This window comes from Ranitomeya imitator, chromosome 5 (genome assembly GCF_032444005.1).
Source record: "Ranitomeya imitator isolate aRanImi1 chromosome 5, aRanImi1.pri, whole genome shotgun sequence".
In the NCBI taxonomy this organism is placed as follows: domain Eukaryota; kingdom Metazoa; phylum Chordata; class Amphibia; order Anura; family Dendrobatidae; genus Ranitomeya; species Ranitomeya imitator.
The window spans coordinates 188075436-188100434 of NC_091286.1; the positions used below are offsets into that span (position 1 = coordinate 188075436).

General features: G+C 42.2%; 1 protein-coding gene across 2 annotated transcripts in view; it reads left to right on the plus strand.

Annotated features, from left to right (window-relative positions):
* The window catches only part of KMO (kynurenine 3-monooxygenase), an 850240-nt gene that overhangs the window by 690750 nt on the left and 134491 nt on the right, over positions 1-24999 (plus strand). For both annotated transcript variants that reach the window (XM_069767942.1, XM_069767941.1), the window contains exons 11-12: positions 12373-12430; positions 12514-12596. In XM_069767942.1, coding sequence (XP_069624043.1) covers positions 12373-12430; positions 12514-12596 — 141 coding nt within the window. The remainder of the gene's footprint in view (positions 1-12372; positions 12431-12513; positions 12597-24999) is intronic.

The following is a 24999-nucleotide window of genomic DNA, read 5'->3' on the forward strand; positions in this document are numbered from 1 at the left end:
TCCTGGATTTGCGTGTTCTGATAACAATACAAGTCACAATTCTTGTTCAGGAATGTCACAAAATTGCGTGGAAAGAAAATATTGTCCGCACAAAGCCCGTAACTATCAAAAAATATGCCGGTCTTATCATCGCAGAGTACGATTATTACCCAGTGGTGTCCAGCTTGATTCGCCGGGTCTGTATTCACGATATACAGTGCCTACAAGTAGTATTCAACCCCCTGCAGATTTAGCAGGTTTACACATTTGGAATTAACTTGGCATTGTGACATTTGGACTGTAGATCAGCCTGGAAGTGTGAAATGCACTGCAGCAAAAAAGAATGTTATTGTTTTTTTTTTAAATTGTGAAAAGTCTTTTCAGAGGGTGTTAAACTAGAAGAAGAGGGGATGGGAAGAAAAACATTAGACTTGAACAAAGAAGACCCAGGAAAACATACTCAGATGGGAGGTAAGAACATTTCTAAAACAATCCACAGCGAGGAGATTGGAACAAAACAAAATCCTCTAAACTGCATGCTCGCAAACGCCAGAAGCCTGACAAACAAGATGGAAGAACTAGAAGCAGAAATATCTACAGGTAACTTTGACATAGTGGGAATAACCGAGACATGGTTAGATGAAAGCTATAACTGGGCAGTTAACTTACAGGGTTACAGTCTGTTTAGAAAGGATCGTAAAAATTGGAGAGGAGGAGGGGTTTGTCTCTATGTAAAGTCTTGTCTAAAGTCCACTTTAAGGGAGGATATTAGCGAAGGAAATGAGGACGTCGAGTCCATATGGGTCGAAATTCATGGAGGGAAAAATGGTAACAAAATTCTCATTGGGGTCTGTTACAAACCCCCAAATATAACAGAAACCATGGAAAGTCTACTTCTAAAGCAGATAGATGAAGCTGCAACCCATAATGAGGTCCTGGTTATGGGGGACTTTAACTACCCGGATATTAACTGGGAAACAGAAACCTGTGAAATTCATAAAGGCAACAGGTTTCTGCTAATAACCAAGAAAAATTATCTTTCACAATTGGTGCAGAATCCAACCAGAGGAGCAGCACTTTTAGACTTAATACTATCTAATAGACCTGACAGAATAACAAATCTGCAGGTGGTTGGGCATCTAGGAAATAGCGACCACAATATTGTGCAGTTTCACCTGTCTTTCACTAGGGGGACTTGTCAGGGAGTCACAAAAACACTGAACTTTAGGAAGGCAAAGTTTGACCAGCTTAGAGATGCCCTTAATCTGGTAGACTGGGACAATATCCTCAGAAATAAGAATACAGATAATAAATGGGAAATGTTTAAGAACATCCTAAATAGGCAGTTTAAGCGGTTTATACCTTTTGGGAATAAAAGGACTAGAAATAGGAAAAACCCAATGTGGCTAAACAAAGAAGTAAGACAGGCAATTAACAGTAAAAAGAAAGCATTTGCACTACTAAAGCAGGATGGCACCATTGAAGCTCTAAAAAACTATAGGGAGAAAAATACTTTATCTAAAAAACTAATTAAAGCTGCCAAAAAGGAAACAGAGAAGCACATTGCTAAGGAGAGTAAAACTAATCCCAAACTGTTCTTCAACTATATCAATAGTAAAAGAATAAAAACTGAAAATGTAGGCCCCTTAAAAAATAGTGAGGAAAGAATGGTTGTAGATGACGAGGAAAAAGCTAACATATTAAACATCTACTTCTCCACGGTATTCACGGTGGAAAATGAAATGCTAGGTGAAATCCCAAGAAACAATGAAAACCCTATATTAAGGGTCACCAATCTAACCCAAGAAGAGGTGCGAAACCAGCTAAATAAGATTAAAATAGATAAATCTCCGGGTCCGGATGGCATACACCCACGAGTACTAAGAGAACTAAGTAATGTAATAGATAAACCATTATTTCTTATTTTTAGGGACTCTATAGCAACAGGGTCTGTTCCGCAGGACTGGCGCATAGCAAATGTGGTGCCAATATTCAAAAAGGGCTCTAAAAGTGAACCTGGAAATTATAGGCCAGTAAGTCTAACCTCTATTGTTGGTAAAATATTTGAAGGGTCTCTGAGGGATGTTATTCTGGATTATCTCAATGAGAATAACTGTTTAACTCCATATCAGCATGGGTTTATGAGAAATCGCTCCTGTCAAACCAATCTAATCAGTTTTTATGAAGAGGTAAGCTATAGGCTGGACCACGGTGAGTCATTGGACGTGGTATATCTCGATTTTTCCAAAGCGTTTGATACCGTGCCGCACAAGAGGTTGGTACACAAAATGAGAATGCTTGGTCTGGGGGAAAATGTGTGTAAATGGGTTAGTAACTGGCTTAGTGATAGAAAGCAGAGGGTGGTTATAAATGGTATAGTCTCTAACTGGGTCGCTGTGACCAGTAGGGTACCGTAGGGGTCAGTATTGGGACCTGTTCTCTTCAACGTATTCATTAATTATCTGGTAGAAGGTTTACACAGTAAAATATCGATATTTGCAGATGATACAAAACTATGTAAAGCAGTTAATACAAGAGAAGATAGTATTCTGCTACAGATGGATCTGGATAAGTTGGAAACTTGGGCTGAAAGGTGGCAGATGAGGTTTAACAATGATAAATGTAAGGTTATACACATGGGAAGAAGGAATCAATATCACCATTACACACTGAATGGGAAACCACTGGGTAAATCTGACAGGGAGAAGGACTTGGGGATCCTAGTTAATGATAAACTTACCTGGAGCAGCCAGTGCCAGGCAGCAGCTGCCAAGGCAAACAGGATCATGGGGTGCATTAAAAGAGGTCTGGATACACATGATGAGAGCATTATACTGCCTCTGTACAAATCCCTAGTTAGACCGCACATGGAGTACTGTGTCCAGTTTTGGGCACCGGTGCTCAGGAAGGATATAATAGAACTAGAGAGAGTAAAAAGGAGGGCAACAAAATTAATAAAGGGGATGGGAGAACTACAATACCCAGATAGATTAGCGAAATTAGGATTATTTAGTCTAGAAAAAAGACGACTGAGGGGCGATCTAATAACCATGTATAAGTATATAAGGGGACAATACAAATATCTCGCTGAGGATCTGTTTATACCAAGGAAGGTGATGGCGAACTCAGTCGAGGGGTTCAAGAGAGGTCTGGATGTCTTCCTGGAGCAGAACAATATTGTATCATACAATTATTAGGTTCTGTAGAAGGACGTAGATCTGGGGATTTATTATGATGGAATATAGGCTGAACTGGATGGACAAATGTCTTTTTTCGGCCTTACTAACTATGTTACTATGTTACTATTTATTATTCAACCCCTCAACCTACCAGAATTCTGTTTGGTTCCCCTAAAGTATTAAGAAGTAGTTCAGGCACAAAGAACAACGAGCTTCACATGTTTGGATTAATTATCTCTTTTTCCAGCCTTTTCTGACTATTTAAGACCCTCCCCAAACTTGTGAACAGCACTCATACATGGTCAACATGGGAAAGACAAAGGAGCATTCCAAGGCCATCAGAGACAAGATCGTGGAGGGTCACAAGGCTGGCAAGGGGTACAAAACCCTTTCCAAGGAGTTGGGCCTACCTGTCTCCACTGTTGGGAGCATCATCCGGAAGTGGAAGGCTTATGGAACTACTGTTAGCCTTCCACGGCCTGGACAGCCTTTGAAAGTTTCCTCCCGTGCCAAGGCCAGGCTTGTCCGAAGAGTCAAGGCTAACCCAAGGACAACAAGGAAGGAGCTCCGGGAAGATCTCATGGCAGTGGGGACATTGGTTTCAGTCAATACCATAAGTAACGTACTCCACCGCAATGGTCTCCGTTCCAGACGAGCCCGTAAGGTACCTTTACTTTCAAAGCGTCATGTCAAGGCTCGTCTACAGTTTGCTCATGATCACTTGGAGGACTCTGAGACTGACTGGTTCAAGGTTCTCTGGTCTGATGAGACCAAGATTGAGATCTTTGGTGCCAACCACACACGTGACGTTTGGAGACTGGATGGCACTGCATACGACCCCAAGAATACCATCCCTACAGTCAAGCATGGTGGTGGCAGCATCATGCTGTGGGGCTGTTTCTCAGCCAAGGGGCCTGGCTATCTGGTCCGCATCCATGGGAAGATGGATAGCACGGACTACCTGGAGATTTTGGCCAAGAACCTCCGCTCCTCCATCAAGGATCTTAAGATGGGTCGTCATTTCATCTTCCAACAAGACAACGACCCAAAGCACACATCCAAGAAAATCAAGGCCTGGTTCAAGAGGCAAAAAATCAAGGTGTTGCAGTGGCCTAGTCAGTCTCCTGACCTTAACCCAATTGAAAACTTGTGGAAGGAAGTCAAGATTAAAGTCCACATGAGACACCCAAAGAACCTAGATAAGATCTGCATGGAGGAGTGGGCCAAGATAACTCCAGAGACCTGTGCCGGCCTGATCAGGTCTTATAAAAGATGATTATTAGCTGTAATTGCAAACAAAGGTTATTCCACAAAATATTAAACCTAGGGGTTGAATAATAATTGACCCACACTTTTATGTTTAAAATTTATAAAAATTTAACTGAGCAACAAAACTTTTTGGTTTGTAAGATTTATGCATCTGTTAATAAATCCTGCTCTTGTTTGAAGTTTGAAGGCTCCAACTTATTTGCATCTTATTAAACCTGCTAAATCTGCAGGGGGTTGAATACTACTTGTAGGCACTGTATGCCGCGGGTCTCTGAGTCACTCTTTCTTCCGGAAGCAAATCACATGGAAACACACCGGCGAATATGCGCTCTGTATAATTATCGGCCCTCAATACCGCTGTAAGCTGCAGACTGTCCATCGTTACTTAATTAAAATTGTACAAGATCTCTCGCCTATTATTAATTTCCAGAATGGTGTGGTTGACTGCAAAAACAATCATATTTATCGTGTGGGGTGTCGCTAGCGCAAAGCGGACTTCAGCACGCAGGTTACCTGTTTTAATGAGCGAGAAATGGCCTCCAGGCTCTTGATCAGGCGATAAATCAAAAGCAAATAGCGTGAATCCAGCCATAAATTCTTCACGATCTATCGCCATGGCTCAATTAGCCTTTTGCTTGCCAGATATATGGGCAAGCGCCATATACTCTCTGATTGCTAAAGCATCATTAAAATTAGGATTATAAGGTCTCGCGGGTATCTGCTGGCCATCCAGATATAATGCCGCGTGGTTGACGTTGTAGTGGTGAAAGTCCAGTGGGTTTTTTGTGTAAGAACTAGTATTGAGCGATACCGTCCGATATTTGAAAGTATCGGTATCGGATGGTATCGGCCGATATCTGAAAAATATCGGATATCGCCGATACCGATATCCGATACCAATACAAGTCAATGGGACACAAATATCGGAAGGTATCCTGTAATGGTACCCAGGGTCTGAAGGAGAGTAAACTCTCCTTCAGGCCCTGGGATCCATATTCATGTGTAAAATAAAGAATAAAAATAAAAAATATTGATATACTTACCCTCTGACGCGCCCTGGTTGTCACCGCTGCAACCGCCATGCTTTCCTTCCTGAGAATGAGCGCGTTAATGACCTTCGATGACGTCGCGGCTTGTGATAGGTCGCGGTAGCGTCATGTGATCGCTCACGCGACTAATCACAAGCCGCGACGTCATCGAAGGTCCTTAACGCGCTCATTCTTAGGAATGAGCGCATTAATAACCTTCGATGAACGACACCACAAATCCAGCAGAAGTCAGACCAGACTAACCGAAGAGCTATTCTAAATGTAAGTATATGCAGAGTGGCGCATTATTCTATTTTGTCTTATTCGCAAATGTTTAATTATATTTAACTATGCATCTCTAAAACCATATTTAAAGTTGTTATCTGTTTTAATAATTTAACCGTATATTTATTATGACATAATTTGTGTAATACAATAGTTAATAGCTGTTAATAGATCATAACTAGTGTATTCAGCGCTTGAGGTATTTAACTGTGTATAAAGACTTATTACACATGTTTTGCATGACATAGACACATTTATACAGTAGGTACAAATTTAGTTGCGCTGTATAATATAGTTTAACTGTATAACCGTATTTACGGTGTAAAATTAATATAGAAAGACTTATCCGTATTACCTATGTTTTGGTTAGTATAAACATTTATGCAGCAGTCTCAAATGTATTTGTTACGGTATATAAAATGTGTTTGTCTGCGGTGTAAAATTAATATAGATAGCACAAAAAAATGTACACAGATAATTTATTTTAGATGGAATCCCAAAATTTTTCGGCTTTTTCCGACCTAGTTGAGGATTCGCTATTAGGTATGTTTCAAGCTTTATATAAATACAACTCTTTACAGATGTCGACCTGTTTCCAGAACCAATTACCTCGGAACACAATCAGATGTCCGCTGAAGACCTGTTGTGCCAGACCCCCACACAGAGAAATAGCCCTGTTTCTAGAGCCCCTAAAAAAACGCGAGGGCCTGCGAGCAAGACAGGAAAAGGTAGCAATCGTATGAAAACGTGTTTTTGCACAGCCGCTCTGAGAAAATCCCCAATCGCCTCTACTAAGTCCTATATCTTTATTTATAGCTTGTAAAGTGAAGCCTGTACACATGACTTTGTACAGTTCTTTACAAGCGGTAAATTTTCAGATCATACATTTATTGCCCACAATGGTGGAAGATATGACTCATACTTTATTGTTAAGGAACTGATTTCTGAAAAACTACAAGTACAGTTGATAACCCAAGGTGGCCGTCTCTTGTGTGTGACGCTACCTGATTTGTCTATAAGGTTCATAGACTCTCTAAATTTTATCCCCATGAAACTCAGTAAATTACAACAGGCAGCAAAGGACATTTTCCACACTTTTTCAATACCAGAGAAAACCAAAATTATGTAGGTCCCATACCTGATGTAAAATATTATGGGGCGGAGTACATGTCACCTGGTGAGAAGGTAGAGTTCCTGGAGTGGTATGAGACACAGGTAAATACAACTTTTGACTTCAAGGCCGAGCTAAAATCTTATTGCAAACAAGATGTTGAAATTTTGAGACACGCCTGCGAGATCTAAAGAGAGCGTATTATGCAGATGACACAGAAAAATGTTAAAAAATACTGTAAGCGTCAAAAGCAAAGGATTGTAGTGAGCAGATGGCCTCGGTGTGTATGACAATGTACCGGTTTAAATTTCTTCCAAAAAAGACAATCGCCATTTTACCTGGTGATAATTATCACAAGGCAAAAAAACGCTACTCGACACCCGCTATACAGTGGCTCATGTATGTAGCCCACTCCGAGAACATCGACATACAGCACGCTTTGAGGGGCGGTGAAAAACAGGTCGGGAAATATTTTCTACATGGTTGTGCCTATGTTAGTGGCCAACACATAGCCTTTGAATTTCAGGGCTGTTTTTACCACGGGTGTCCCGTGTGCTATAATGAAAATGACACGAATAAGGTCACAAGCACGTCCTACGGCCAGTTATATTATACCTTTTTAGCTAAAAAGCGTTACTTACAGTGCTGCGGGTACACAGTAAGAGTGATGTGGGAGCATGCGTGGAATGAAATGGTTGAAAATGATTCTAACCTTCAAGCATTTCTCCACCAGATGGAGTTTCCCATTCGTTTAGACCCCCGTGATGCGCTTTATGGCGGCCGAACTAACGCCATTAAGCTCTATCACCATCTGGAAGAAGGGGAGACTTTACATTACTATGATTTCACCAGTCTGTACCCCTTTGTAAACAAAACTAAAACATACCCTGTAGGCCATCCAGACATCATCTATGACAATTTTGGATTTATTAAAAAATACTTTGGCATTGCTAAAGTCAAGGTCTACCCGCCGAGAGATTTATTTTTTCCAGTTCTACCGGTAAAACTCAGCAAAAAATTAATGTTTCCCCTTTGCTATACATGCGCTGCAAATTCCCATGGTGATATTTGTGCTCATAGTGATGAAGAACGTGCACTGACAGGCACCTGGTGCTCTATAGAGCTTGAGATGGCGATAGAAAAAGGGTATCGGATCGCGCACATCTATGAAATATGGCATTTTCCTAAAACCACTGATGATCTGTTTGCTCCCTACATTAAATTACATCTTAGGGATAAGCAGGAAGCCTCTGGTTATCCTAGCTGGTGTACTGATGACGACAAGAAACGGCAGTACATTGACTCTTTTCTTGAAAAAGAAGGTGTCCAATTACGGCCTGAAAATATAGCTGTCAATCCTGCTAAGAGACAGATCTCCAAGCTTTTCTTAACTTCTTTATGGGGAAAGTTTGCTCAGAGATCTAATCTATCATGTACCAACATTGTTAGGGATCCAGATGAGCTTTTTAAGTATTTGTTCCTGCCTTACTATGACATTTCGATGTTGCATTTCCTTGATGATGACACTGCAACCATTAACTGGAAATATGCAAAAGGCCACCACACACTCAACAAAAACACAAACATTTTTATAGCTTGTTTTACAACAGCGCATGCTCGGTTAGAGCTGCTGGACCGGCTGCAGGAGAGGTGCCTTTATCACGACACAGATTCAGTTATTTTTGTACAGAGAGATTGTGAGTGGCAGCCGCCTTTAGGCGATTACCTGGGGGAGCTGAACAGTGAAATACCCGATGGTACACACATCACAGAATTTGTATCCACGGGCCCCAAAACTTACGGATACAAACTCAACACCGGTAATACTGTCTTAAAAGTTAAGGGGATAACACTAAATGTTGGTAACTCTCAATCTATTAATTTCAACAGTCTGAAAGATCTAGTTCTGGACTACCCGCGCAATTCTGCCACAGAAACTCAGAAACGTGTTGTCGTACAGCAGCCGGCCATTGTGCGAAATAAAAAGTACTAGGATATTGAAACAAGGCCATTACGCAAAACACAAAAGTGCGTTTATACAAAGCGGCGACTATTAGATGATTTCCCAACATTACCTTTTGGGTATTAGCCACGTATTGTGATAGATACACATCTGCAGCACCCATTCTCATGCATTCTAGCAGGCCAATCTAATTCTGGAAAGAGCTATTTTGTAAAACAGCTGCTATATAATATTGAAGCTAATTTTTCTCAGAAGCCTGATAATATTGTTTGGTTTTAATCATGTTGGCAAAAACTACATGATGAAATCTCTCTCTCTTTTTCCCACGCCAGATTTGTGGAGGGTCTGCCGAATACATTCGTAGATGATGAATTATTCCCACCGGAGAAGGTGAATTTGGCTATTGTTGATGATATCATGGAGAGTGCTAGTGAAAATTGTGAGATAGAAAAAGCCTTTACCAAGTATGTGCACCACAGAAATCTCAGCATTTTCTACCTGGTACAAAACATATTTTGTCAGGGTAAGAAAAGCTGTACAATAAATTTAAACACAAAGTACGTGGTGCTTTTTAATAACCCCCGAGATAAATTACAAATTTTAACTCTAGCTCGTCAGATGTATCCCGGAAAAACACGTTTTTTCCTAGAAGCTTTTGAGGATGCCACGCAGGACCCTTACAGGTATTTGCTTGTAGATTTGAGAGCTAATATCCCTGAGGATCTGCGCTTAAGGACTGGGTTGTTTCCACCAGCGTTGCCCGCTGTCTATGTTCAAAAGAAAAACACTTCTAAAAAGTGAATTTTACCCGGTATCAGACATTCTACGCTGTGTGCGTTGTGATGTAAAGATGTCTGAGAGGCTCCGGCGTAACTGGGCGCTCTTAAAAACCCTGGTGAAAGCAACCCCCGCTGTCAGAAAGTCTATTTTGCGCAATGCAAGCTGTGATTTAATTACAGCCATAGGCGAGATCGCTTTAAACATCTTAAAAGGCAGGATTTCGCTGAAAGAGCGCCAAAAAGGTATATTAAAGAAGTAACGTAAAGCTATAAGAACCCTGAGCGACAGATCTCAGCCCATAAAGAAAAAGAAGCGCCTAATAAAGCAGGCCGGCGTTTTTATCGGCCATCTTTTAGCTTTTGCAATTCCAATAATAACAAGCCTGCTCGCCGGAAGATAATGGAACATACAGAGAAAATGTATCTAGTGCCCAAACAGGAGATAGACAAACTAAGACCAGGTACTACAGATAACATACGCGACAGTGTTATTCGCCACCTTGGTGGTGAAATTGGCGGCATTTTACAACGTCGTGACATTCCCGATGATGTGAAAATTAAAATGTATAGCTCTGTGCTACAACGCTACTTGGTACATACGAGGCACAGCTCAAAAGAAGTAACGGCTTTAAATATCGTTAGCACTCCTGATCCTGGTCAGCAACAATTGCCAAATACCCACTCTGATAAAAATCAAGAGATCGCTGAAATTGTCAGCCATATAAACCAAAGATATAAAAAGAATGCTGAATTTTTACTAAACAGGTTGCTGCAGAATAAAAATGTTACAGCCTGGAATAATAAAGCTGACTTTATTTTCAAAGGATCCGTAATACCAGGGTCTAACTTACTGGATTTGGTACGTAGTACAACGCAGAGTCATGCCCTGTCCCGCAGAAATTTACCACCGGGTTGGGATTCATTTATGCAGGCTATGGCCGTGCTAAAGATACCGTCTACAGTTGTGGGTAACCCCACTACTAGGCAGCTTTTAGATGAATTAAAAATTTCCAGCAGTGAGACACGCTCTGTATCTACACCGCAGAAGCTAGCTCCGTTGTCCCGTACAATTCAATCTTTACATTCACCGTCATTAGGTACCATACGCAAAACTCTGCTCCCTAAAAAAAGGTCTCTACCGATGCTACAAACCATGTGGCTCATGTAAAGAATGTACTGGATAAATGCTGTATGCGCCTTGTAACGCTATATTAATTATTTTGTAAGAAGTGTAATGATGTATGTTCATTGTACTATTTAATGTTTTTACTTTTTATATTCTGTAAGAATTTTTATATTATTGAAATGTATTTGAAATGTATTTATTTTGCAACAATAAAATCTTTTTAAACTTTTACAATATCGTGTCTTTGCTTTTATAAACGTATAAAATACACCGCTTCATACTTGCGGGTGTTGTAACATGGGTCAGAGAATGGTGTTCTAAACCACGTGTAAAAATGAGAATCACAGTGTCAAATAAATACACGACTAGGATATAAAATATATAAAAATGGCATGGTGTGTTATAAAACATGAATAAAACACACTGCCCTGATACTCATAGCAGCTACAGCAACTTACATATAATATGAAAATCTAATAGGATATAAAATAAACAAATTAAGAAAATCTAATATAAAAAGAAATACTGGGTTAATAATCACAGGATCAAATTAACAATATCAAACTATATCAAAGGGGGAAATCAGCCAGACACAGGGACAGCTGGCTGACAGGGGGCTGGGCGGGGTTACACACTTTGATACACTCTGATAGGGGCGAGTCCACCTGTAAAATTGAGTTTGACGAATCATTTCTATGATACACTACTAAAAATTACTGATTAACTTTAAACTCTCCTAAGTTCCCAACAAAGAAATATGTTTCAGCAATAATGCAGATGTAAAGTAAACATGAGGTAAATGTTATTTATTAATTATTTTGTGTAGTAGAAATATCTTATTTAAGGGCATATTAATTCAAAGTTAAAAAATTGTGACATTTTCAAAGATTTTGTCAAATTTTCAATATTTTCATGAATAAACACACATTATATTGATCAAAATTTACCAGAAACATATAGTACAATATGTCATGAGAAAACAGTCTCAGAAACGATAGGATAAGTTGAAGCGTTCTAGAGTTACTACCTCATAAAGAGTCGCTGGTCATAATTTTAAAATTTGGCCAATTGAGGAAGGTCAGGGTGAATGCTGTACTGTGCCAGTTAGGCTGGTGTCACACTTGCGAGTTCAATGTGAGAAACTCACACGAGTCTCTCGCATCAATACCCGACACTGCCACCGGCATTGCAGACTGGAGCGTCCAGCTCCATAGAAATACATGCAGCCGCACTCTTCAGTCCCGAGTGCCAGCGGCAGTGCCGGGACTTGATGCGAGAGACTCGTGTGAGTTTCTTGCATTGAACTTGCAGGTGTGACCCCGGCCTTATAGTCACACACAGCTCTGCAGTGAGATCAGCAGAGCAAATTGTCAGTCATTACATGTCTCATTCTGGAGCAGATGTATAATATCTCTTCATATATGCAATCTGAATGAACATGCCACATAACTTGCAGTAAAACATGGCTATAGGTCTCAGCATGAATTTTGAAAATGTATTAATTGATCATTTTTGTTATGCTATTTTGTAAAACCAGACTATGACCTGAAGAAAAATAACACTGCATGTTCACTGCCTAACATACTGTATGTATCTCATTTTGTTATGATTTCTGTAACAAAATTGTAACAGGTCTTTTATTTTTTTGTATAGGGATTTGAAGATTGCCTTGTATTTTCTGACTTAATGGAGCAATGCAGTAATGATTTTGGTGAGTGATTCAAAACAAGATCTAACAATATCCAGTTTATTTACCTTATCATATAAAATTAAATGGTTAAATTCTTTTTGCAGACATCTGTGTCCCTGAATTTTCCCGGCTTAGGGTACCTGATACTCATGCAATTTCAGACCTGGCAATGTACAATTACAGAGAGGTAAATTTTGTAATTTATTTGCATCAACCCCTTTTTGGCATTGGATGTACTTGTCCTAATTCTTGATGAAACCATTCACTATAACAAGCCAGGCAAAGTCTCCTTGGACTGCACATGACTTCTTTTCTGTCTCTGTCTATTTAGCCATGCATAAAAGCGTGGTTAACTTATGCTCTTTTTAGCATCTAGTAAGACAAACACCACTGGAACACAGGACATATGGAGTCTAAAGTGATTCCATCTGCCTCATTGTCAGGTAATGGTTTCATTGGGGGTTCTGAATCACACTTTTTCTAATTTAGATAGAAACTGACGTAAGTGTTCAGCTTAAAAATTAGCTTTAAAGTATACACCCACAATCTGGAGTTGCTGCGGGTTTGACCGTGCGTTTTTATGCAGTATCAATCCTGCAGCAGCCAGTTGTTACTGCACAGTGGATGGGATTTCAAGAAATCCCATGTTTACTATTCGCCAACAAATGCCCGGGGTCACCCGCGGACACTGACATGCAGTGCGTATTTATAGACTGCAGCATGTTAATTTCTCTTGCGAAGACACTAGTCTCTGCATGAGAAATCACAGCAATATAATTGAATGCGGTGGATCCACATGGTTCAGTGAACACATGCAGATTTACCTGAGTTCAATGGAAGGCAAGCGCTTTGGACACAGAGAACATATGCTGCGTCCAAAGCGATGCTTGTTCAAGATCGTGGCCACCCAGCCTTAAAAGTTATCAAGGATGTTATTTACCACAGAATGATACCAATTACAGCTTTATCTCTTTTGTCAATTTAACAATAGTCAATCTTCATAGACTAACAGCACAAAGGCTCTCGAAAATAGTCATAGCTCCCACAATAAAATTAATAAATATGTGAGATGACAAAGCCAAATGTGTTCCCCTTTCCCTTCTGAGCTCTTGCAAACTGAATTTGTACAGTTAGGCTGGGTTCCCATTGCGTTATGGGACCGCGTTAAACGGACAGCGTTGGACGGCGAAATTAACGTCGTGCAACGCGGCCGTTAACGCGCCCATTCACGCTAATGGGAACGCGCTTCACTAGTGCGTGCCATGTTCGGCACGCGCTAGCGACGCGCCGGTGATTCCTGGCGCGCCGCGGACGCTGCTTGCAGCGTCCGAGGCACGCCCGCGGTCCGTTCCCCGCTCTCGCAGATCGGGGATCTGCAAGAGCGGGGACGTTACCGCGACCCCGACCACAGCCCCATACAAAACATTGCGTTAGCGCAATCCACTAGCGCTAGCGCTAAACGGATTGCACTAACGCAATGTGACCCTAGCCTTAATGACCAAATGTATACCACTGCATAGCATAAACAACTCCCCTAACAAATTATGGGCATGTGTCTCTAGAACACTTTCTGACCACATATAGGGCATTGGTGTACTCAGGAGAAATAGTGTTATGTTTCTTTTCTCCTGTTATAGCTCCTAGGTTAAAAGCAATAATGTAAAAATCATAATTTTTAATTCTCATGAGCCAATATTAACGTTTTTGTGATGCACCCATGGGTTTAAAATGCTCACTACACTCCTAAATGAATTCCTGGAGGATATGGTTTACAAAATTGTTTCACTTTTGGACTGATTCTATTGTTTGGCACCACAGTGGCTCTGCTGTAATGGAACTGCAAGGCAGTTGCACGCAACCTCCAAAAGGGGACACAGGTAAGGGAAAAAGATAGCTCTCACCGTGTAGCACCACGGTGCAAAGCGAGGAGTGCCACCAGGAGGCGGCAGAGTAGTCAGACAGGCCGGTCAGCAACAAACACTAAGATGAACTACCAGAGGTTACAGCTTTTAATGAGGTCAGAGACAAGCCAGAAATCGGAAGCAGACGGGAGCGTAGGATCCAAAACGTGAGACACAAGACGTAGTCGGGGTACAAGCCAGAGAGTCAAAGCCAGACGGGAAACATAGTAACAGAGACGGAAAGCAGGAGGCAGGGTTCAGAATACAAGACGAGTCATACTCTGTTGGAAACCACCAAACACACACTAAGTCAGGGATGGGGAACGGGTCAGGCACAAACCCGGGCAGAAGGATCACTAGGGTATATGGGTCAACTGCTCAAGCCAGGGACTGGAACTATCACTGACATAGGTCTGCAGGCACAGCAGACTGAAATAGCCACACTGAAGCCAAAACAAGGCAGAGAAGGTTAACCCCAGCATGACCAGACCAGGAAGAGAATAACATAAAACAAACCCCTGCCTGGATCATGACATCTGCAAATGTGACATGGTGTCTGCAATCTGTTCCAGTCAAAATTGTGCTCCAAAAGTCAAACAGTGCTCATTCCTTCCAAGCCCAAACAGTAGTATCTAACCACATGTAAAGTATTGCCACATTCAGGAGAAATTGCCAACAAATTGTGGGATCCCTTTTCTCTTATTACCTCTTGTGAAAATGAAAAATTTAGGGCTAAAGCAACATTTTGAAGAAAAAAATAAATTTTTGTTGAAAAATTGCATAAACTTTTAAGCCTTATAAAATCCTAACAGTGAAATGACAATTCAAAAATGATGCATATAATTTGATAAGTAACATTTCTAAATACTGCAATCCTTTAGTTACTAAATAGCAAATACTATCACAATACAGCTTCTAAATAAAGTCAACTATATCAAGAGCAGTATTACCAACTAGCTATTGAACACGTTCTACACAGAGGTAGCGAGCATTTTTATTGGTACATTTTGTACACTGACTCTGGCACCATTTTATTGAAATAATGTACTACAACATCAACATAGTAGTAGAACATTACTTCAATAAAATGGCACTGGAGTCAGCGCCAGCCATCGGGTGTCAGTGTCACAGGGTTACCCCAACAATGTGGAGCCAGAATACTGCAGCATCTGATTGCTCCTACTCCGGCACGGAGAAGAAGCACTTCTTGATCATATTAAATTTGTTTATTTCTTCTGGCAGAACAGGGGTTAATCAGCCATGTTAGATATCCCTGTGTTCACAGGTGTGCTCTGTTAGCCACTCCGTTTCCCTTTATAATCTGGGCTCTGTTATTAATCCTCGCTAGAGCTAGCTTTTTTGCTGCATTTCCATTTTGGAAAGTAGACCCCCTAAGGAACTTATCTAGAGGTGTGGTGAGCACTTTGACCCACCAAGTGCTTCACAGAAGTTTATAATGCAGAACTGTAAAAATAAAAAATCATATTTTTTCACAAAAATTATCTTTTCGCCCCCAATTTTTTATTTTCCCGAGGGTAAGAGAAGAAATTGGACCGCAAAAGTTGTTGTACAATTTGTTCTGAGTACGCTGATACCCCATATCTGGGGGTAAACCACTGTTTGGGCGAATGGGAGAGCTCAGAAGGGAAGGAGCGCCGTTTGACTTTTCAATGCAAAATTGACAGGAATTGAGATGGGACACCATGTTGCGTTTGGAGAGCCACTGATGTGCCTAAACATTGAAATCCCCCACAAATGACACCATTTTGGAAAGTAGACCCCCTAAGGAACTTATCTAGAGGTGTGGTGAGCACTTTGACCCACCAAGTGCTTCACAGAAGTTTATAATGCAGAGCCGTAAAAATAAAACAAAAAATTTTTCCCACAAAAATTATTTTTTAGCTACCAGTTTTGTATTTTCCCGAGGGTAACAGGAGAAATTGGACCCCAAAATTTGTTGTACAATTTGTCCTGAGTGCGCTGATACCCCATATGTGGGGGGGAACCACTGTTTGGCCGCATGGGAGGGCTCGGAAGGGAAGGAGCGCCATTTGGAATGCAGACTTAGATGAAATGGTCTGCAGGTGTCACATTGCATTTGCAGAGCCCCTAATGTACCTAAACAGTAGAAACCCCCCACAAGTGACCCCATATTGGAAACTAGACCCCCTAGGGAACTTATCTAGATGTGTTGTGAGAACTTTGAACCCCAAAGTGTTTCACTACAGTTTATAACGCAGAGCCGTGAAAATAAAAAATCTTTTTTTTCCCACAAATATTATTTTTTAGCCCCCAGATTTGTATTTTACCAAGGGTAACAGGAGAAATTGGACCCCAAAAGTTGTTGTCCTATTTGTCCTGAGTACGCTGATACCCCATATGTTGGGGTAAACCCCTATTTGGGCACACGGGAGAGCTCGGAAGGGAAGGAGCACGGTTTTACTTTTTTAACGCAGAATTGGCTGGAATTGAGATCGGACACCATGTCGCGTTTGGAGAGCCCCTGATGTGCTTAAACAGTGGAAACCCCTCAATTATAACTGAAACCCTAATCCAACACACCCCTAACCCTAATCCCAACTGTAAATGTAATCTAAACCCTAACCGTAACTTTAGCCCCAACCCTAACCCTAACTTTAGCCCCAACCCTAACTGTAGCCCCAACCCTAACCCCAGCCCTAACCCTAGCCCTAACCGTAGCCCTAACCCTAACTTTAACCCTAGCCCTAATGGGAAAATGGAAATAAATATATTTTTTAAATTTTTCCCTAACTAAGGGGATGATGAAGGGGGGTTTGATTTACTTTTATAGCGGGTTTTTTAGTGGATTTTTATGATTGGAAGCCGTCACACACTGAAAGACGCCTTTTATTGCAAAAAATATTTTTTGCGTTACCACATTTTGAGAGCTATCATTTTTCCATATTTTGGTCCACAGAGTCATGTGAGGTCTTGTTTTTTGCGGGACGAGTTGACGTTTTTATTGGTAACATGTTCGGGCATGTGACATATTTTGATCGCTTTTTATTACGATTTTTGTGAGGCAGAATGACCAAAAACCAGCTATTCATGAATTTCTTTTGAGGGAGGCGTTTATACCGTTCTGCGTTTGGTAAAATTGATAAAGCAGTTTAATTCTTCAGGTCAGTACGATTACAACGATACCTCATTTATATCATTTTTTTATGTTTTGTCGCTTTTATACGATAAAAACAATTTTATAGAAAAAATAATTATTTTTGCATCGCTTTATTCTCAGGACTATAACTTTTTTAATTTTTTCCTGATGATGCTGTGTGGCAGCTCGTTTTTTGCGGGACAAGATGACGTTTTCAGCGGTACCATGGATATTTATATCTGTCTTTTTGATCGCGTGTTATTCCAGTTTGTGTTCGGCGGTAGGATAATAAAGCGTTGTTTTTTGCCTCTTTTTTTTTTCTTACGGTGTTTACTAAAGGGGTTAACTAGTGGGCCAGTTTTATAGGTGGGGTCATTACGGACGAGGCGATACTAAATATGTGTACTTTTATTGTTTTTTTTTATTGTTTAGATAAAGAAATGTATTTATGGGAATAATATTTTTTTTTCTTTATTTAGGAATATTTTTTTATTATTTTTTTACACATTTGGAAAAATTTTTTTTAACTTTTTTACTTTGTCCCGGGGGAAAATCACAGATCGATGATCTGACAGTTTGCACAGCACTCTGTCAGATCACCGATCTGACTTAGAGCAGTGCAGGCTTCACAGTGCCTGCTCTGAGCAGGCTCTGTGAAGCCACCTCCCTCCCTGCAGGACCCGGATGCCGCGGCCATCTTGGATCTGGGCCTGGAGCAGGGAGGGAGGTAGGAAGGGAAGCCCACAGGAAGCCCCCTCCTTGCGCGATGCTTCCCTATACCGCCGGCACATCGCGATCATGTTTGATCGCGGTGTGCCGGGGGTTAATGTGCCGGGGGCGGTCCGTGACTGCTCCTGGCACATAGTGCCGGATGTCAGCTGCGATAGGCAGCTGACACCCGGCAGCGATCGGCCGCGCTCCCCCCGTGAGCGCTGCCGATCGCATATGACGTACTATCCCGTCGGTGGTCATAGGGGCCCACCCCACCTCGATGGGATAGTACGTCTAATGTCAGAAAGGGGTTAAACATTTATTTTTGATATTTTTGAATGGCTGATGTTTGCCTCATATATCAGCTCCTACAGTTTATTGTCTTCTATCTGCAAGACAGTGATGCAGGGTTATAGAACAAAGGATATTTGCACTTTATTGACCAAGCCAATTGTTACAATTCTGACCACTGTCACTTTATGTGATTATAACTCTGGAATGCTTCAACGGATCCTGGTGATTCTGAGATGTTTTTATCATGACGAATTGTACTTCATGAGAGTGGTAACATTTCTTTGATATGCCTTGCATTTATTTGTGAAAAAAAACAGAAATTTGGTGACATTTTTGAAAATGTTGCAATTTTTAGACTTTGAATTTTCATGCTTTCAAATCACAGAGATATGTCACACAGAATAGTTAATAAATAACATTTTCCACATGTCTACTTTACATCAGCACAATTTTGGAAGCAAAATTTCTTAAGTTATAAAGGTTAAAATTTGACCAGAGATTTTTAATTTTTCCTACAAAATTTACAAAACCATTTTTTTAGGGACCACATCACATTTGAAGTCACTTTGAGGGGTCTATATGACAGAAAATAACAAAAGTGACACTATTCTAAAAACTGTACCCCTCAAGGTGCTCAAAACCACATTCAAGAAGTTTATTAACCCTTCATGTGCTTCACAGGAATTTTTGGAATGTGGAAAAATACCGAACATTTAACCTTTTATCACAAAAACTTTTCTTCAGATCCAAGTATTTTATTTTGACAAGGGTAACAGGAAAAAAGTGACCCTAAATATTGTTATATATAATTTATTTTGAGCATGCTGATACCCAGTATAAAGGAGAATGCCACTGTTTGGACACATGGCAGAGCTAGGAAGGGAAGGAGCTCCATTTGCCTTTTTGAATGTAACATTTCTTGGAATCATTAGCAGATGTCATACCCGTTTGGAGGCCCTCTGATGTGCTTAAACAGTAGAAACCGCCCACAAGTGGCACCATAGTGGAAACCAGACCGCTCAAGGAATGTATTTAGATGTGTGGTAAGCACCTTGAACCCCCAGGTGCTTCACAGAAGTTTATAATGTTGACCAGTGAAAATAATAGAATCACATTTTCCCCACAGAAATTTTATTTTAGCCTCAAATTTAGCATTTTCATAAGAGTAACAGGAGAAATTGCACCATATAATCTGTTGTGCAATTTCTTGTGAGTACGCAAATACCCCATGTCTGGGGGAATACTACTTTTGAGGCACAGTGCAAAGCTCAGAAGGGAAGAGGTGCTATATTGGTGTTTAGATTTTGCTGCGATGGTTTGATGGTGCCATGCAGGGCCGCCATAAGGGCATTACTGCCCTGACTGGCATATGGGGGCCGATCAGCAAAGCGGGCCCACATCGGGCCTTGTCTCTTCTGCTGATCGGGCCCCAGTGTCAGGACTCTGCCGGTGCAGTAACTGAACCTGCGTCCGAGGCGCAGGTTCAGTTGCTCTATTGCCATGCAGGCCTGCACAGCAATAGTTAAAGCCTCCAGGCAATCGGAGGCTGGCAGCTGACGTCAGCGTGTACGTCACCAGCGTATGACGTCATTGTCATTCGCTGGCGAGTGCGCGCTTGATACGCCTGGAGGGATCATCATCGCTGCAGGATCATGGCTAGGTAAGGAGAAAAGGTTTTTTTTATTGAAAGCGGCAAGATACAATATGCTTCACCGGCAGGATGGAGACACATGGACCATGTGTCTCCTTCTTGCCCAAGGCAGGATGGAGTCACGGGGCAGGATGGGATACATGGGGGCAGGATGGGAGGCACAGGGCAGAATGGAGACAAGGGGCAGAATGGAGACAAGGGGCAGAATGGAGACAAGGGGCAGAATGGAGACATGGGGCAGAATGAAGACAAGGGGACAGAATGGAGACGGAGACAAAGGGCAGAATATAGACAAGGGTCAGAATGGAGACAAGGGGGCAGAATGGAGACAAGGGGGCAGAATGGAGATACGGGGGCAGGATGGGAGACACAGGGGCAGGATGGGAGACAGGGGGACAGAATGAGAGACACGAGGACAGAATGGAGATACGGGGGCAGGATGGGAGACACAGGGGCAGGATGGGAGACATGGGAGCAGGATGGGAGACATGAGGGCAGGATGGAGACAAGGGGTCAGAATGGAGACAAGGGGCAGAATGGAGACATGGGCAGGATGGGAGACATGGAGGCAGGATGGGAGACATGGAGGCAGGATGGGAGACTCGGGGGCAGGATGGGAGACAGGGGCAGAATGTAGACAGGGGGCAGAATGGAGACACGAGAGCAGAATGGAGACACGAGGGCAGGATGGGAGACATGAGGGCAGGATGGAGACAATGAGCGGAATGGAGACAACAGGCATAATGGAGGCAAGGAGCAGAATGGAGACACGAAGGCAGGATGGAGACATAGGGCAGAATGGAGCCATGGGGGCAGAATGGAGACAAGGGTCAGGATGGAGACATGGGGCAGAATGGAGACAAGGGGTCGGAATGGAGACAAGGGGGCAGAATGCAGACAATGGGCAGAATGGAGACAATGGGCAGAATGGAGACGGGCAGGATGGGAGACACGGGGGCAGGATGTGAGAAACGGAAGCAGGATGTGAGATACAGGAGGCAGTATTGGAGACATAAGGCAGGATGGAGACACAGGGGGCAGGATGGAGACATATGGTGCAGGATCATGGGGCATGATGGAGACAGATGGGGCAGGATGGAGACAGATGGTGCAGAATCATGGGGCAGGATGGATATGATGGAGACAGATGGAGCAGGATCATGGGACAGATGGGGCAGGATGGGGAGATCATATGGGGCAGGATGGGATATCACGTGGAGGCAGAATGGGAGAACATATGATTGGAGTCAGGAATGAGACACACGGGGGCCAGGATGGGGATATTATTACTGCAGTGATGTATTTATTTTATTTTTTGAGGATACTGTTTTAAATGGGGAGGCGGTCCTGTTACTGTGCAAATCCACACTGTCGCTTTTTTTCTTCATCTGGTGTAGTTTAGAATTTGGGAAAAAAAATAAGTAATGTGTTCTGCAAGTGGTGCTCATTATTTCCTGCAGAGACGAGCCCTGGCTAGAAGAAGTGTCGGCAGTCTGTGCTGGATGAAGATGAAAAGCAAAGATGAAGGACTTCACCTAGAGAGGTCACTGGTGAGTCAGTGTGTTACCTGTACACTGACACTGTACACTGTATATTATATACAGAGCTCCTGTGTATAATGTCACCAATGATCACTGTATTACCTGTACACAGACACTGCATACTAAGTACAGATCTCCTGTGTATAATATCACTTATGGTGATATTAGTGTGTTTTTTTATTACTGATCAGTATTTGAGTATTCAGTCACTATGCCTCCAAGTAAAATTTGGTCTGGTCATGGTGTGGTGGTATTTGTTCTTTGTATGTGGCATTATTGGTCATCATGTTGTGGTAATATGTGGTCTGGACATGGTGCGGTTGTATTTTTCCTTTGTACTGTATGTGATATCATTCGGTCACTGCGGTGGTAATATGTGGTCTGGACATGGTGTGGCGGTATTTCTTCCTTGTATGTGGTATTATAGGTCACTATGTGGTGGTAATATGGTGCTTGGTCATGGTGCGGTGGTATTTGTCCCCTGTATGTGATATTATTGGTCATTTTAAAAATTGAAAAATAAATAAAAATTATACCTAAATTGTATTGGATATTTTAACAAATGATTTGATTAATAGGATAGAGTAGAGTAGGGCCCGGCCAAAAGAGTCTACCTTGTCATGGTGGTGACTTAAAAAATCTTTAGACTGTGGACAGTTCGAGGGGTGGAGCCTGGGTGGAGAAAGTATGGGGCCCCAAAATTCCTAGTGGCAGCCCTGGTGCCATGTCACATTGGCAGAGCCCCTAAGGTGCCAGAACAACAGAATCACCCTATATGTGAATTAATTTTACAAACTACACTCCCACTGAATTCATCTAGGGGTGCAGTGATTCTACTAGCACCATATGTGTCTCACAAAATTTTATACCATTGAGCAGTGAAGAAAGAATAATTACATTTCTTCCACTAAAAAGTTGTTTTAGCCCCAAGTTTCTAATTTTTCTAAGGGCTATTAAGATTTTTTTTTTACAAGAAAATGAGGTCCATTTTTTCCTGAGTGCGCCAATACCCTACATGTAATCAGGGCACCAGATTTTACTGTTATGTTTGTAGGTGCCATGACCTACTGGGAGAGTCCATGAGGTGCCAGAACAGCAGAACCCCCCATAAATGACCCCATTTAACTACACCTCTCAATGAATTCTTCTAGGAGTGCAGTGATCATATTGACACCATGTGTTAGGTGTCGAGTTCCCGCCGTTGCACAGGGGAATCTCGAACCATGTCCACTGCGGTCTCCCATTCTTCTCCAGCTGCAGTGGAGCCTGCTCAGTGGAGACGACGTTCCCAGCGTCTGGCTCAAACTGATACTGTGCGACTGGTTACTGCTGCCTTTCCAGGCTCTGACTTTGTAGCCAGTACTGATCAGCAGTGAGCAGGTATTTCTGGGACTAAGGTCGGGGGTCACATGTTCGGGTCCTGTTGCAGCTCCTATTGGACCATCTGGAAGGTCCCGGTGTCCTACGGCTATAAAAGCTCGGCCATGCGCTAGTGTAAACTTGCTAACATGTGTGTAGATGAATGTTTGTCGATGGATGAAAGCTCCTTAATCATTCCCATCCCTTGTGTTGATGACTGCTCATGAATGGTGGAAGCTACCTAGCGCCCGACACTGCTACCTAGACACTCAGCACACGTTACAGATTCTCTTCGCAGTGCCTGCCAGTGCGGCGCCGTGCGCAATCAGTGCGCTTTCCTGACAACAGGTCAGTGTAGGGTGGGAATTCCCGCTTGGACTCAGCATCTGACTCAGGCGCGGGCTCAAAAGCCACCGAGGGTCAGAGCTGTGTTGTGAATTCTGTGGCAGAGCTCCCTCCTGTGGTCACAAGTGGTACTTCGGCTGATTCTCTCTGGGAGCTTCCGTTTGTGGAGGAAACTGGTACTGCTGCTTCTGAGCTTCCTTCCTCAGGTGATCTGGTGAGGTCGTTAGGTGCTTCTCTACTTAACCCCACCTAATGCTTTGATTCATGCTTCCTGTCAATGTTCCAGTGTTGGACTTGTGTTTCTCTGGATCATTCCTGTGGCCTGCTGCTCTGCATAGCTAAGTGCTTCTTTGCTATTTGTTGCTATTTTTTCTGTCCAGCTTGTCTATTTGTTTTGCTGGAAGCTCTGGGACGCAAAGGGTGTACCTCCGTGCCGTTAGTTCGGTACGGAGGGTCTTTTTGCCCCTTTGCGTGGTTTTCTTTAGGGTTTTGTGTAGACCGCAAAGTTATCTTTCCTATCCTCGTTCTGTCTAGAATATCGGGCCTCACTTTGCTGAATCTATTTCATCCCTACGTTTGTCTTTTCATCTTACTCACAGTCATTATATGTGGGGGGCTGCCTTTTCCTTTGGGGTATTTCTCTGAGGCAAGGTAGGCTTATTTTTTCTATCTTCAGGCTAGTTAGTTTCTCAGGCTGTGCCGAGTTGCATAGGGAGCTTTAGGCGCAATCCACGGCTGCCTCTAGTTGTGTTTGGAGAGGATCAGGGATTGCGGTCTGCAGAGTTCCCACGTCTCAGAGCTCGTTCTATTATTTTGGGTTATTGTCAGATCACTGTATGTGCTCTGACCTCCATGTCCATTGTGATACTGAATTGTCTTTCATAACAGAGCTGTGTCCTTGCTCTTCCTGGTTTCCAGGATAATGTGCTGCTGAGGGTGGTGGTGCTGCATCTTGTAGACTTGTTGCTGTATTTTGTGATGCAGAAGCCGATGGTCCAGGAAGGATGGAGGTAGAAGATGCCAAAAATGGGCCTGCCACCTCTTCTTCTCCACCAACAGGATCTATCACAACCTCCGAGTCCGACCTGGTCTCCCTCTCAGTGAGGTTGGACTGTGTTCTGTTAGGAAGAAAACAAAATTAATAGCCATAATTAATATTTGATTAAATTGCTAACATAAGTTTATTATACATCTGTGTCCTCGTCTCCCGGTAATTACCTACACGCAATCAATGATCCTCACAAGATCTCCTTCTCTACTCCCCTCTTATCTCCTCTTACCACAATCGTATCCAAGATTTATCTCGTGTATCACCCCTACTCTGGAACCCTCTAACACAACACATCAGACTCTCGCCTACCATCAAAACCTTCAAAAAGATCCGAACACCCACCTCTTCCAACAAGCATATAACAAGCATATAACCAATGATCAAAAAAACCAATGCATGACCAGCTCTACCCTCGCCTACTGTATTCTCACCCATCCCTTGAAAATTGTGAGCCTTTGTGGGCAGAGTCCTCTCTCCTCCTGTACCAGTTATGACTTGTATTGTTTAAGATTATTGTACTTGTTTTTATTATGTATACCCCTCCTTACATGTAAAGCGCCATTGAATAAATTGCACTATAACAATCCAAAATAATAATAACAAAAAAAAAAATTGTGTT